The 15,334-nt window shown below is 58.5% G+C and overlaps 1 protein-coding gene across 1 annotated transcript in view; it reads left to right on the forward strand.

Annotated features, from left to right (window-relative positions):
- The first annotated feature begins 1,540 nt into the window (after nt 1-1,540).
- NLRC3 (NLR family CARD domain containing 3) overlaps nt 1,541-15,334 on the forward strand; it is a 16,478-nt gene continuing 2,684 nt past the window's right edge. Inside the window, exons 1-14 of the mRNA XM_057372342.1 lie at nt 1,541-1,799; nt 6,967-7,097; nt 7,540-7,782; nt 8,694-10,449; nt 11,000-11,086; nt 11,808-11,891; nt 12,104-12,187; nt 12,656-12,739; nt 12,841-12,924; nt 13,348-13,431; nt 14,136-14,219; nt 14,647-14,730; nt 14,821-14,904; nt 15,158-15,241. Coding sequence (XP_057228325.1) covers nt 7,091-7,097; nt 7,540-7,782; nt 8,694-10,449; nt 11,000-11,086; nt 11,808-11,891; nt 12,104-12,187; nt 12,656-12,739; nt 12,841-12,924; nt 13,348-13,431; nt 14,136-14,219; nt 14,647-14,730; nt 14,821-14,904; nt 15,158-15,241 — 2,849 coding nt within the window. The 5' untranslated portion in view covers nt 1,541-1,799; nt 6,967-7,090. The remainder of the gene's footprint in view (nt 1,800-6,966; nt 7,098-7,539; nt 7,783-8,693; nt 10,450-10,999; nt 11,087-11,807; nt 11,892-12,103; nt 12,188-12,655; nt 12,740-12,840; nt 12,925-13,347; nt 13,432-14,135; nt 14,220-14,646; nt 14,731-14,820; nt 14,905-15,157; nt 15,242-15,334) is intronic.

Raw genomic sequence — 15,334 nt, forward strand, 5'->3', positions numbered from 1 at the left:
CTCAATACCCGAAAGCCAGCGTGTCACCCTCTGAGAGTTGGTTGGGGACTGTGTCCCTTCCACCCCGAGCACCCCCCGAGCCTCACAGACTCCTGCACTSCTCTAGCAGGAGGGGTCTCCAGTAGGTCTTTCCCCGTTTCCTTTGTGTGGAAGCCTGGCTGTTCCCCAGGAGCACCCAGCAGCTTCCGGAGCTGGGACCGTTTGTTATCTCCAGGTTCCTTGTCCCCAGGCAGGTGACTCTGTGCTGGACTGAGCCGGAGATCTGTCCCCAGCACCCTCTTGCCAAGCAACAGCACGAATCAACAAACAGAGTCACCACAGGGCATTTTCTCACCTCCCTTGCGAGCTCCAGAGGTGCTGCGGTCAAACCCACCCAGCCGGGAACTCCGTAGGTTTAGTTTAGTAAATGCATTGCTAAATTTGGGGTTGAATCCCGTAAACAGCCCAGAAAATGCATGAGGGATGTGTCATACATAGTGGCAAAGAAATATTTCAGATGCGTTAATTAAGATAAATGATTAATTGTGAAAGCAGGAGGTACAGCCTCAGTTGGGGTTTCTGCACAGTCATTTTGGATGTGAGGGATTTTAGCTACAGATTTTCGGGAAGGTGATGGCTGCTGGGATTTCCCGAGTGTCAGCCCCCCCTGAAACCACCCTCCTGAGTGGGAAATTATCAACAGACCTAAAACTCACCAGAGGAAAGGTTTTAACCCCTTACTGGGCACAGCTCTGGGCAGGGAGAGTGCGAGGCTGTGGGAGACACAGCCCGAATTAATGGCTGGAGGTCCCAATTCCTGCTTGGCCCCCACCTCCCCTCCCCAAACACAGTTCAGTGGCCATAAGCCCACCCTGACCCCACCAGTTCTCCACCACCAGAGCTCCTTTATACCACCATTTCCCTAAATGCCAGTGAAATTTTTATAGGATTTACAAATTGAAGGTTTTGTAGAACAAAAGTGGAAAATAATGTCTGACCCCACCTGCCTGTGCAGAACTGGGGAGGGGAGATCCTGCCAGTCCTGCTGCTCTGGTGGCTCCCATCCCTTGGTGGGATGGGATTCAGCTCTTTGGAGATAAATCCAGGAAGCATTTAGCATCAGGGAAAAGGATTTGGAGGAAAGGGAGGCTATTCCCACCTTTTTATTCTGCTCTTTCAAGACACAGCTTGAAATTACTCACGGAATTATTTCTTTGCTCAGCCCAGAGAAGGGCAGAGCTGCTGTGACTCCAGCCTTTTCCATGGGATATTCCCAGCGTTCCTGGCCAGGGAGGGGGTTCTGTAGCAAAACCCAGGCCRGGGTGAACTMGTGGTTTTGTTTCAAGGCAATTCAYGGTAGMTTGGATGCTGTGGAGCCTGGTTTTGTGGGTTTTGGGAGAAAGCATCAGCACCCAGCAGGATAGGACAGGGAGGGCAGCCCCGGCCGTGGCTGCCGGGGGTCGGACGCTGCTGGGGTTTGGCGGATCCCTCACCTCGATTTGCATAGAGATCAGCCCYGCTCCGACAGGAAGGAAGATCGGCGAGACCCGGGGCAGGAAGGGGCGAGGAGCGAACTGAAAAAGAGAAAAGGCACCGGGCTGGGACCGGCGGGCGGCGGCGGGGGAACACTGACCCACCCTCCCCAGGKGCTGCCCGAGCATCGCCGCGGCCACCAAGGGGAAGGGTGGCTTCTACCTTCAACTTGAGCATCCATCGGGAGCAAGCAAAGCCCTGGCGATAAAGAGCTGAGCGAGGCACCAGGATGCCCTCTCCGCTCTCCTGCTCCCACACGGACCCGGGCAAGGGGGAACGAGGCCAAGGTAGGGGCTTGGTGGGGCTCGGGAGGGCTGTGGGGAGAAAGGGAGGTGTCACTCGGCTCTCCCGTGTGGGGACAAGATCTGCAGAGCTCGTGCTGTGATAGCCACGTGAAATGGTGGCAGTGTGACATGTGGCCACCGTGCTGGCAGGGGAGGATGGAACCCTGAGGGATGGAGACGAGCGTGGAACCTCACAGGGGACCTGGAACTTGTCACCAATTCTGTCCCCTTGCCTGTAGCTGCCTGGGCACGAAGACAGCCACAGCCAGGTTGCCCTGCTGGCCCAAAGCCTTGTGTGACCCCTCTTAATGTCATTAGCAGAACTAATTAACTTCCAAGCCGTCCAAAATAAACTCCAAGATGAGTTTAACAAATAGAAAAGGATGAGATTAGTGACACACTCACCTGTGGCACTGGTAAAACTGCTCCAARGAGTGGGGCAGGGAGCTGGGGTGTCACAGGAGCAGGGCAGGGTGCTGGAGCTCAGCCCTGCACCCAGGTGGGCACGGAGCCCGGGCACACTGGGCTGCCTCAGGGCATCAGCTTAAAATCCTGCTGTTATTTAGGCACTGATGGGCACTGTGTGTCCCATAAATATGGGGACAGGACCTGCTGGAGCACAGGCTGGCTGCTGTCACCCACAGGGATGCCACAGCACCCAGGGTTTGGCCACCCCATGGGTTATCCAGGGGCTCCCAGGTGTCCTTGGACATCTTGCACTCAGGATATCCCGTTGCTGCTGTGTGGGGTGCTCTGCAGCCCCAGAAAGCTCTTCTGACCAAACCCCAGAGGTCGCAGGAGCGGTACCACACCCGTCAGCATCCCTGCAGCCCCGGGGCCGCGGGTGTGACAGAGACGGGCTGGCAGCAGCTCCTGCTGATTTTCATGCTGATATCCTGAGATCAGGAATCTCAGGGGTGGGAAGGGCAGAAGTTGTTTGCTGGGAGGATCTGCGTTTCAAYCAGCTGTTTGCACATCTGTGGTAAAGCATCCTCAGGCACAGCTGGCTCAGGAAATACATCAGCCTTCATCCTGCAGCTTGTGAGGGACCTCCTCTCCAAAATTAGCTTCATTTATAGCTGCTTGGAATCACCCACAGATTGATTTTTTCTTTTTTTTTTTCTTTTTTTTTTTCTGGTGGGATTTGGGGTTGGCACTGCTGGCATCCAGCCCAGGGGCCCTTCATGGCTCCTCGCCTCCTGTGTCACACCCCTGCTGTGTCTGGGCCCTATTACTGGGGTTGATGTTTAAGGAAACAAAAAACCAACACCCAAACCTGGAAGAGATTAGGTTTGACATAAAATAGATTGGGTAATAAATTTAGCTGGCATTRAATCCAGACCAAAAAATGTAAGTCACATGTAAACTTAGATAATTGAGTTACTTGCCAGTCTGCAAGCGTCATAACTGAGTAATAATGCAGAAGATATTGCTTCGTTTAATTAACAGGAATTAATGATGTGAAAGCTCTTCGATTCCGCCAAAAGGTGGCAGCCTCCATCCTGGCTTTGGGATTTGCTCTGGTGRGGGGGAGCAGCTGGAGGTGCTGGCTTGGGAAATGTTTTGATGCAGCTCCCTGACCTCCGAGGCGGGATCAGTTCAGGATGGACACGTGGCAGGAGAATAACTAAAACCCCCAGGGTGTGCGGGGAAAGGAGCCCRGCACGCCAGGAAGTGGCGGGGCCGGGGTCTGTCCGCTCCGTGTCCGGGGCAGGGACAGCAGCTCTCGGACGGGGCTGAGCTGCCGGGGCTCCCTCACCCCAAACCGCAGAGGGTCCGGCTGCACGGAGAAACACCACGGTGGGGACATGTGGGCTGAGCTTTCCTGTGTTAGGGACACGGAGCTGAGCTGCAATGGGCAGCTCCAACCTCCTGCAGGCGCTGGGTAATGATGTGATTTTTAGCTCATATAAAAAGCTAAACTTTAGCTTTATCTAAATACCGCAGATCAGTCCATTTTGGGATGTTTCCCTGGCCTGCAGCCACCCAGGAGCTCTTGCCCAGCACTTTGGTGCCTGTCTAACCTTGGCACCCTCAGCCACGCTCAGCCCAGCACAGCAGGTCGGGTCCCCGGGGCTCTGTGAGCCTGTAAGTCCCATTCGAGGTGCCACCCAGCCCACTCGATCTGCCCAGGAGCCCCTGCAGGGGAACAAGCACAGATTCCAGGCTGCTGAGTGTCACAAGATGCAGTCCCGGTGCTGCTGGGACAGCTCCCGGCCTTGGCAGGATCCCAAGGCTCAGGGTGATGGATCTGTCTGGGGCAGGAGGACAATCTGGGAGGCAGTAAATACCTGTTRTCTCCACAGCTTCATGCTGTGGCCACCTCAGCACTGTCCCTTCATCCCAGATCCCCTGGATGCTGCTTTGGTCATAGTGGAGTTCCAGGAGTGAAATTGCACGTACAGAATTAGAGCCAGAGGTGAGCAGCGACAGCTACATCCAGGTCCGTGTTCTCTGGTGTTGGTGTTGGGAGCTGGGACCCTGGGACAGGATGGACACAGTGAAACCCCCAAGTGGCTGTCTGGRACAGGAATGTCTGTGCACGTGGTCAGGGACCTTCCAGCACGGTGCTTGTAGCTCCCAGGCACTGGTGGGTTTTGGGCAGGGACACTGCTAACAGGTGGGATGTGGGGATGGTGGGGTTGGAGCTGCTGGAAGAACGTATCAGTATTGATCAGACATCCTTAAATGGGAGGATTTTCCCCTGGGCTGGGCTTTTGGACTACAGTAAGCCAAAAAATAGGTGTTAATGCCACATTATTGCCAAGAAAAATCCCTGTTTCTCTCCTTGGGGCTTGCAGGTTCTATTTATCAGTTTGTCTGGGCAGCCTCCCGCCCTCCAGCCTCTTATCCCGGTGTTCCTGGGACACAGGCATGGCAGGGAGCCACAAACCTGAATCACTGCTCCTCTGGCTGCTGGTGGGACATTGTCCCTGCTTGATGCTGGCCAGGCAACAGCTGCACCCCCAGGATGTGCAGGATTSACACCTCAGGCACTTCCAGGAGATGATTCACAGCCAGCAGCCTTGGAATGAGCTGGGTCACATCCTGGACACACCTGGATCTCTGGAGGGGTTATGGAGCACGGCTTTGGCTGGCCCCTACCCTTCAGACTGCTCTGCTGAGAGCCTCCAGCAGCCCCGTGCAGTCCTGGAGCTGCAWCTGGAACTTTGCTGCCGGAACCAGAAAAAAAAATCACAGCACCTGCATTATTCCTTGTGCTGCTTTGTGCTCCTGGTGAGAGGCCTCTGCACGAGCTGGCCCACGGCTGCTGAGTTTTGAAGGAGCACCAGAGGACGCCATCAAACATTGTCGGGTGTTGGAGCCGCTTTCCCCCATCAAAGAGCCGCRGGGAACATCGCTGCCAGCAGCAAAACCCCTTTCATTCTGGCGGTGCTCTGGCTCACACAGCAAAGAGGAGAGAGAGARAGACTGCAAAGGGGATTGCAAAGGCTTAATTGAACTTTCCGGGCCAGTTAGAGACAAGAACACATCAAAGGGAGAACATTTTGCGGTGAATTGCTCACTGAACTCCTTTAATTGATGGTATTGTCATTGACCGGGCACTGGTCAGAGCTGCCACAAGCCGCTGCTCCCATATGGGGAAAGGGGCTTTGCTGTGGGATCACTGCCAGTGGCTCCTGGGCCTCTGACACCACTGAGACCAGGGGTGAGAGCTGGGCAGCCAGGGAAGAGCTCAGGGAAAAGGGCTCATGCTGAAGGGAAAGGCAGCAGGCTCAGACCCTGCTGCAACAGCTCCTCCCACCCCTCCGAGGGCTGATCAGGAGCCCCCTGGGCAGGGGGGGCTGGGCTGGGGCTTTGTCACCCCACTCTGTAGGRCAAGCCACATCTCTGGATGGCAGATCCAGCAGTGGTCTGTGAGGGACTCAGCCCCGGGGATGCTGTGTCAGGTCCCTCCTGCAGCCTGGCCACYATCCACAGCCTTGTGCTTCTGGGGGGAGAAATCCAGCCCAGCAGGGATCCCTGGCGGGGAGGATCAACACGAGGAGGCGTTCCAAGCACCTCCACCTGCACCATGGACCAGAAACTCCACCAAGTTTTCTTGGTCCAGCTTCATCTGGTGCTTTCTTTGTCGAAGAGGTTTGACCAAAGAAAGGAGAGGTCAACCTGTACGTGTTGGAGAGGCTGCATTGAAGCCCCCCATGCTGCCCGTGTCCCCCTCAGGGGTGGTTTGACCAAAGCAAGGCTGTCTGTGGGCAGGGATCCTCCTGCAGAGCCTCTGACCAGCACAGAGGTGTTCAGAGAACCAGAGCACCCTGCAGGCTGGGTTTAGGGGAGGGACAATGCCAGGACAYGGGCACTGTGTGAGCACTGCTGCTGTGATCAGACATCCCCATGGGGTCAGAAGTTCCCAGCTGGACACAGTGGGTGTCTGCCAGTGCCTGGACATGGCTTTGGGGCTGCTGGAGAGGCCAGAGCTCAGTGCCACCCACTAACACAGGTGGAGCTGGGAGCACTCCCARGCATGGAGGCATTTCCCTCTCCACCCCTGCCTGAAGAGCAGCAGGACTCTGAGCAGAAAAGCTTCTTAAAAACAATCCCCAAAGCCTCAGYGCAGTTTGGCAGAAGCTGAGGGGGAGGGAGCAGGTAGATGCTCCTTCTCTGGGTGATGATTCACCAGTGCTGATGAAAGTGAAACATCTTCAGAGCTCTGCAACAGGATGTGGTGTTGACCACGCTCAGCAAGCCCCAACAGAGGCTCTGGATGGGGGCAAGGTTTGGCTTTGAAACCAAAACAGGCCCTTCATTGCTCTGCCTGCTGCCTCACAGCTTCCTTCACAGCACAGAGGAGAGCAAAGTACAAGCAGTTCCCAGCCCTGCTGACAGTGGTGACACTCAGGTGCTCCCCAGGTGGCCCACGGGTGGCACAGGGGCACTGTCAGGGCAGTTAATGCATCACCGTGCCTGAGAAAGGTTCTGGCACATGTGCTGGTGGTGAAGGCACCAGGTTTGTGGCACTTGAGGTCTGGGCAAAGCTGCTGCAGGGTGATGGTGCCAGCGGTACCYCTGCCAGGCCKGWGATGGTGGGGACTCTGTCTCAGCCAAAAACTGCCARAGGACCCTTGGCTCAGCCACAGGCAGCACCATGGCAGCTCAGGGTGGGCTCCCTCCCACGCTGCTCCTGATGCCGCTCCTCTTCTCCCCCCAGGGTCATGGACACGGGCTGAGCAGCCGCTGTGAGCTGGCCAGGGGCACACGGGCTGGTCCATGGGACRCTGCTGCCACCTCAGCGCTCCTCGCCCAGGGACCACCCATGCCACGGGAGGCCTCTGATGGAAGGTGAGTGGTGGCTGGGCAGCTCCATCACCTCAGGGCAGCGCTGGATGCAGAAATGGGATGGGGTGGGGCATTCAAGGTGTGAGCGGCTCCCAGGCCAAGGGAGCGCTGTGCCAGCACAGAGGGAGCAGTTCTCTCTGAAAAGAAAGGCTCAGATTTCCCTGCAGGAGCCTGGATTCCAGGAGGAAACTCCATTTCATGGCTGTGTTCTTCAGACTCTTTGACCCCAATTTCAGCTCTCAGCTCCTAAAAAAAACGCGTGCCAGGGCTTTGGGATGGCATCCCCTCAAGGAGGGTGTGGGAAGGGCACTCTCGAGGGCTCAGCTCACCCCTGCTGCCTTCAGAACCAGAGAGAATTCTCCACTGCTGCCTGTCCCCTGTCACCCCTCAGCAACATGCCCAGGGCTGGTCCAGGACCCAYCTGTCCTGCTCTGCTGTCCCACAGGGACCTGGATCAACTGGTACCACACGTGGCTGGGGAGGTCCATCTCTGGGCAGTTCCTGGAGGAGATCATCTCCCACCTGTGCAGGCTGGAGCTCCTGAGGGCCGAGGAGACTGCCCAGGTACGGGCAGTGAGCCCCCTGCCCGAGCAGGTGAGGGCCCTGGAGGCTGTCCTGGCTGGCAAGGGCATCCACGCCTCACAGTCCCTGCAGAGCTTCATGGAGAGCTCCAACTGGCAGCTCTACCTGCACATCCCTGTCCATGGGAGGAGCCCAGTCTCGGGGCTGCACATGTCCCGAGATGGGCACAGAGCCGGGGTGGTGGCAGCTCTGGTGGCAGTGTCTGTGCAAGTGTCGGTGCCACCTCAGGGACTCTGCCAGGATAACACAGCCATGGTGACCAGGGCTCTCTGCTAAGTGTGAGAAACCTTCCTGCAGCCCCTCACTGCCCTCAGCACCTCCCTCTGGGCAGCCTGAGGAGTCTTTAATATCCTCAGTGTCCAGATCACACCAGTCTGTCCCAACACTGGCTGGGAACAGGAAAAGGACGGCTGACCATGACCCTGACCCCAACCACTGGTGGCTGCCCCACTTCAGGCTCTCCTTGCAACCCTCGGGAGAGGTTTCCCTGGTTTCCCTCCTGGCTGGAAGGCTCCAGCCTTGGCTGATGTCTGTTCCCAATCTCTCACACCATCCCTTGCTCRTTCACCTGAGCCAGTGAGCAGGACAGGTCCAGAGATGGCCACCAGGATCAGCCAAGAGTCCAAACTCATCAGACAAATCCAGGGCTGAGGTCAAGCTGGGAAGTCAGTCCAGCTGTCAGGACCAGGTCCAGCATGGGTGACCAGGTTCAGACAGTCCAGTGGCCACCAGGCAAGGGCAGAGCAATGAAGTCCAAGATCAAGGTCTACCTCCCACAACACAACTTAAGCTGAGGCTGAAGGCCCAGAGCTGAGCTGAAATGGGCTCCTGGACTGATTGTGAGGCCGGTCAGGGCCATTTGTGCCCATTAGTGCCCTCTAAGCCTGGCCATGAACCTTCCCAGTGGGATGTAAGGGCTCCATGAGTTTTCCCTCTGTATGGACACAGCAGGAAAGCGAAGCAGCTCCTCTCATTTGCTTTGTGGTTACCCTCCTCCTCCTCCTCACCCTGTTCCATTTCTCTGTGCAGATCCCATGGTGCAGAAGCACCTGGAGAGCCTCCAGCGCTGCTGTGGGAATGGCCTGGAGGCAGGAGCCCTGCAGCGCCTCACCAACCTGCTGCTGGTGGAAGGACTGACCGACACCCAGCAGCAGGAGCACGACATCCTGCAGGTTGAAATCACCAAGGGCCTGCCAAACGCATCCAGGAGCATCCCCCTGGAGAAGCTCTTCCTGCCCCTCTCCAAAGTCAGCATTCCCCCTCGGGTCTCGGTCACCATCGGCGTGGCCGGCATCGGCAAGAGCACTCTGGTGAAGCTGTTTGTGCGCACCTGGGCCAAGGGGGAGATCGGCAGGGACATCCCACTGGTGCTGCCCCTCACCTTCCGGGAGCTCAACACCCACGAGAAGCTCTCTGCCGAGCGCCTCATCTGCTTGGCCTTCCCTCACATCACCGAGCCCGGCTGCATCTCGGCCGGCGCCGCCCGCACGCTGCTCATCCTCGACGGCCTGGACGAGTTCAAAACCCCCTTGGATTTCTCCAATGCAGTGGTTTGCACAGACCCCAAAARGGAGATTCAGGTGGACAGCCTGATCACCAACATCATCCGGGGCAACCTGCTGCAGGAGGCCGCCGTGTGGGTCACATCGCGGCCAGCGGCGGCCAGGCAGATCCCCGGTGGGCTCGTGGACCGAATGACAGAAATCCGAGGGTTTGGGGCTGTGGAGATGAAGGACTTCTTGGATCAGATGTTCCTGGACARCAGGGACCTGTCCAGCCAAGTCCTGCAGCACATCAGGGCTAACAGGTCACTGCACATCCTGTGCACCATTCCTGGCTTTTGCCGGATTTGCGGCTCCTCAATCGCTTATTACCTGAAAAACAGCACTGATCAGTCCCAGGAGGCAACCGTGGTCCCCAGGACCCTGTCAGAAATCTACTCCTATTATTTCAAAATGGCTCTGAGTGGCGACTGGCTGGAGAAGCCGAGAGAAGCCCTGAGGATGGAGCAGGCTGTGAACAGCAGCAAGAAGCTGGTGGGCAGCGTGGGCAGGCTGGCGTTCTACGGGCTGCTGCGCCGCAGACACGTGTTCTACGAGCAGGACATGAAGGCTCATGGCATCGAGCTGGCCCTGCTGCACTGCAGCCTCTCCACCCGCCTGCTGCTCAAGGAGGAYACGCAGACCTCCACAGCCTACTACTTCCCCCACCTGACCGTGCAGGAGTTCCTGGCAGCTCTGTTTTACTACACGGCGGCCAAGCGGGCCATCTTCGACCTCTTTGCGGAGAGCGGCGTGTCCTGGCCCAAGCTGGGCTTCCTCAGCCAYTTCAGGAGCGCCGTGCACAGGGCGCTGCAGGCCGAGGACAGGCACCTGGACATCTTCATCCGCTTCCTCTCGGGGCTGCTGGCCCCGCAGGTCAGCAAGCTGCTGGCGGGGTGGCTGCCGGCCAAGGATGAGGCCAGCGGGTTCAGGGGCCCGGCCATCAGCGTCCTGCAGGGCTGCCTGAGCGCCGAGCACACCGTGTCCTCGCGCGCCGTCAACGCCATGCACTGCCTGAGCGAGATCCGGCACACCGACATCGCCGAGGCCGTGGAGGAGGCCATGAGGAGCGAGAGCCTGGCCGGGATGCTCACCCCCAGCAACTGCTCTGCCCTGGCCTATCTGCTGCAGGTGTCTGATGTCTGCCTGGAGGAGACAAACCTCTCCAACTGCCTCAGCTACAGTGTCTGTAAGAGCCTGCTCCCCCAGCTCCTCTTCTGCCACACCCTCAGGTGAGGCTGCTCGGGTTGCACTGGGAGGAGAGAGCAGAGATGCCAAGCTGTGACTGGTGGAATGAGGCATTGGTTTGGGTTGGAAGGGACCTTAAAGCCCATCCCATCCCACCCCTGCCATGGGGACATCTTCCACTGTCCCAGGCTGCTCCAAGCCCCATGCAGCCTGGCCTTGGACCCTGCCAGGGATCCAGGGGCAGCCACAGCTTCTCTGGGCACCCTGTGCCAGGGCCTCCCCACCCTCMCAGGGAACAATTCCTTGCTACCTCCTAATCTAAATCTCTCCTCTTTTAGTCTAAACCTATTCCCTGTTGAAAAGCACCTCTAAGTCCTGGAGGGCCACAATCTCTTCCCTGTGACTCTCTATTGATACCTGGCCCCACAAATGTTGYCCCCCTGCAGGGAGCTGTCCTGGCGGTGGCACTGGGTCAGCTCTGCTTCTGTCCTTGAGTTTCTCCACCTGGGACAGGCAGAGCTCAYGGGAGYGGTGTCCCTTCTCTGCTTTGTTSTCCAAACCCTTGCTCTTGCTCTGTYGTTGTGTCTCCTGCAGGCTGGACAATAACCAGTTTAAGGACGATGTGATGGAGCTGCTGGGCAGTGTGCTGAGTGTGAAGGACTGCCAGATCCAGAGGCTCAGGTAGGACCTGGCCCAGGGCACAAGGAATGTCCTGGGGAGGCAGTGTGGGGCTGGGGGCATCTCAAAGCCAGGGGGAGGGTCCCCAAGGGTGAGGGTCCTCCAGGAGGAGGGTCCTTCAGGGTGAGGGTCTCTCCCTCTGGCTCCCCAGGGGAGCCTACTGATTACAGCCCACACCATCCCCTGACCAGACATGGTCACCTCACCCCCTGTCCCCATGGTGGCTTGGCTGGCTGTACAGCCCAGGCTTCCTGGAACTGCTGCCTTTTCCTAAAATARTGTCTGTAAATCCATGGATTATCCCAAACAAATCACTTCCTAAGGTCACAGCAGATCTCTGGACACTCTAGGCTCTGCATGGAGGGGACAGGCTCCTGACCCCCACTGAGGGAATGCCTCATCCCAGACAGATGGGTTCCTACTTTCCCCACCTCCTTCCTCTTCCTCAAGGCTGCAGGGTGACCCATCCTGTGATCTGAACTCCCTTTGTGTGACACAAAAAGCCCAGAAATGGTGTCCCTGCAGTCCCTGCCTGGTGTCCACCCCAGGAGAGCAGACCCCAGTGCATCCACAGAGCAGCCACCACTTTGGTTGTGCTGTGAACCAAACACTCCCCGTGGCTTTTCTCTGCTCACCCATCCCAGCTGCATCCTGGGACATGCCAGGGGCTGTGAAAGTCTCTTTCTGCTCTGGAAAARTATCCAAGTTTCCTTTTTCTGGGCAGCCTGGCAGAAAATCAGATCAGCAACAAGGGAGCCAAAGCTCTGGCCAGGTCGCTGCTGGTGAACAGGAGCCTGATGGTGCTGGAGTAAGTGTTGCCCCTTGAGCAGCTCCTGTCCTGCACACATTCCCCCTGGTGGGGCTGGATCCCACCCAGCCTGGCCGAGCTGGGGAGGGTCTCCAGCCCCTAAAGCCACAACCACGAGCTGCTGGCCTGATGTCCCAGCTCMGCAGTGCCAGTGGAGGCATCTGGCCACTCTGGCTTTGCTGAGATTGGCTTTCCTGCCTGTCCCACTCCAGCCTGAGGAGCAACTCCATCGGCCCTGCTGGAGCCAAAGGCCTGGCTGATGCCCTGAAGAAAAATCAAATCTTGCTCTCCCTGAAGTAAGTTTCAATTCTGTGGTACCCCACGGCAAGCCCCCTTCTGTCCCCTTTCCGTCCCACTAAGGTTCCCCCAAGCTCCAAGGGCCAGAACGAGGGGAGACCCTATGGATAATCTGGGTGGGTTGTGCTGGGCAGAGAGCACGAGTGAGTGCAGCTGGCAGAGATCCAGAGACTGGGGCAGCCCTGGCCTGGATAGCTGGGAGTTGGGATTCTCCTGCTTCTTGGCTTCGTGGCTCCGGCTGGGGTTGAGGTCCAGGTTGAGTCCATCCCTTGTATGGGAGCTCCGATGGTGCTATTTCATGGGAGAAGGAATGGCAGAGGAGGGAGGGAGATCCCTGGGTGGGGCTGCTTGGGGACATGACAAGGGCAAGCAAACCCCAGGGCAGGTGGCCACWCCCTGCAGCCCTGCACAGCCCCTGGCCCTGCTGTGGAAGCATCCACGCACAGCTTCACTCCTGTCTCCCGCAGCCTCCAGCACAACTCCATCAAGGAGGACGGGGCCGCCTTCCTGGCCGAGGCGCTGCTGACCAACCACAGGCTGGTGTCCCTGCAGTGAGTGAGCAGGACCTGTCCCCCTCTCCAGCCAYCCAGCAGAGCGAGGTGCCAGCGATGGGGATGTGGAACCTGTCACTCACAGGTGCCTTCCTTTGCAGCCTGCAGAAAAACGCCGTCGGAGCCCAGGGCGCCCGGAAAATCGCGGAGGCACTGAAGCAGAACTGCAGCCTGAGGGAGCTGATGTAAGCAGGGYGTGAGGTGGAGGGGTGGCAGTGCCAAAGCCACATCTCCTGGRATCTGTGGGCAGGAGGGAAGGGGACAGGTCCCTGTGACAGGCAGGGGGACACTGCTGGCTCTGCCCAAGGGGCTGGCGTGGGTGGGGAGAGCAGGGATTGCAGCACTGCCTTGGGAGCAGCCCTGGGGAGACACTCTCTGCTCCTCCAGGGATGCAGGGAGTAAAGGAAGGAGAAGCCAAGCCTCCCCTCTGGCAGGGGGAAGCAGCAGTGCTCCAGGCCCCGGGGRAACATTCAAAGCTGCTCCAGCTCCAGCCAGCAGGGCGGGCAGAGGTGTACGTGGGTAAAKGAGGTGGTGGCCGGTCGGTGCAGGAAGGGCCCGGGGGAGGTGAATCCCTCTCTGGCAGATCCAAGCTTCCTCTTCTGTCTCAGGCTCTCTGGCAACTCGGTGGGAGATGGAGGCTCCACTGCCTTGGCCGAAGCTCTGAGGGTGAACCACAGCCTGCAAAGCCTTGAGTAAGATCCTCTCCATGCCTGGACTCCTGCKCACCAGCACAGCCCACCCTCCTCCTCCAGCAAAATCTGCCATCCCTCAGTCCCCTCAGCCCTTCCCCAAGTCTCTCCCACTCCACATCCCCTGGACATGCAGGCTGGAACACTGTGTGGCAGCTCCAGCAGCAGCCAGGCTGGCCCTGCCCTCACCAAGGGGCACTGACAGAATCGATCCTAAAACCCAGGGGTGGCTTTGTGTTCTGGCTTGGAGGAAATGAAAGATTTGGGTCTTCTCTCTCTCAAAAGTGGTGGGAATTGGCTGAGGAGGGAGATAATGGGCTGGGGCTGGCAGGGTCAGGGGTGGGATGGTACAACCTTCATTGCCCATGGGAACAGCAGCTCAGGAGGAGGGCTGATGGCTCCTGGTGACRAGTGGCTGTGCCCTGGTTCTGTCCCTGTGACAAGGACCCCAAACCCACAGGAACCATGTGCCAGCTGAGTCAGCAGTCACGGGGACGGCCAGGGAGGGACAAGGCTGTCCCAGAGGCTCAGTGGGAATTGCTGACCCTGCCCTGGCTGCTCCCAGGGCTGCTCCTTCTGCCTTGGCTCTCACTGGGGAGAGGGAGTCACCCTTTTCTCAGTGAAATGGGCACTTCCCACCCCACACATGACCCCGCAGCCCCCTGTGATACCAAGAGTCATCCTCACATGTTCCCCGTTTGTCTCAGCCTCCAGAGCAACTCCATCAGCAGCGCGGGGGTCACAGCCCTGACAGCGGCTCTCTGCTCCAACAGGGGACTCCTCAGCCTCAAGTAAGTGACAGTCCCCAGCCACCCTGGCCAAAAGCTGCTGCTGCTGAGACCTGGGRGCTTTTCAGCAGCTTTGGTTTGTGYGTGGTTGTTTCCACAAGTGCTCTTAGATGCTGAGAGCAGCTTTGGTCCCTCCTCCAGCTGTGAGGATCTTCTTTCATCCTTACCTTTCTCCTCTTGTGACAGTATTCAGCCATGCCTTGGAATGAAAGGATGGCAGCAGGGATGGGAGGCTGGGAAAAAGCCCTGATGGGCCACCAGTGCCCACGGGACACACAGGGAATGCTGCTGCAGGAGCTGATGGGGATGGCTTCAGACTAACTGCTGTCCCCAGTCGATGGCCTCAGCCCCAGAGCAAGGGGCGAAGGGGGCGCAGGGGGATCCAGCCCTGCCCTGGCTGCTCCCAACCCAGCCCCGTGTCCTTCCCCAGCCTGCGGGAGAACTCCATCAGCACGGAGGGGGGCCCTGCCATCGCCCGTGCCCTGCGGAGCAACAGCACCCTCAGGAAGCTGGAGTAAGTGCCACGGACACCAGGGCTGCTGCGTGCTGTCCCTGGAGCTGCCCCAGAGCTCTCATGTGTGACTCGAGTGCTCTGTCCCTCCAGCCTGGCAGCCAACCTGCTGTGYGACGATGGGGGCAAAGCCATCGCTTTGGCCATCGAGGAGAACCAGGCACTCACGTCCCTCCAGTGAGTCCCCCTGGGCCTGCCTGGGTTTGGAGCCCTTTGGACAYGGGTGGGACACTGCTCCTGGCTCTCAGTCCCTCCAGGCTGTGACAGTGGCACCCCCAGGTCGCCCTCCTTGGGGGGTGTGGTGTGACATCCTGGATGGACCCAGGGGGCCCTGCACATCCCTGGGTGGGTGCAGATGGCTGTGGGGCCTGGATGGATCAGGGAACACTCACAGCCCTGGGCTTCACCTCCTGAGTTCTCCTGTTCGCAGCTTGCAGTGGAACTTCATCCAAGCCAAAGCAGCCACAGCCCTGGCACAAGCACTACAGTCCAACAGCAGCCTGGCCAGCCTCGAGTGAGTGGGGACAAGGTGGGGTGGGTCCTTGACCTGCTGAAAGGGGCATCCCATCCCATCCCATCCCATCCCATCCCATCCCATCCCATCCCA

Source organism: Malurus melanocephalus, unplaced genomic scaffold (assembly GCF_030028575.1).
Source record: "Malurus melanocephalus ecotype Western Australia unplaced genomic scaffold, MMel_1.1 scaffold_170, whole genome shotgun sequence".
Taxonomy (NCBI): Eukaryota; Metazoa; Chordata; class Aves; order Passeriformes; family Maluridae; genus Malurus; species Malurus melanocephalus.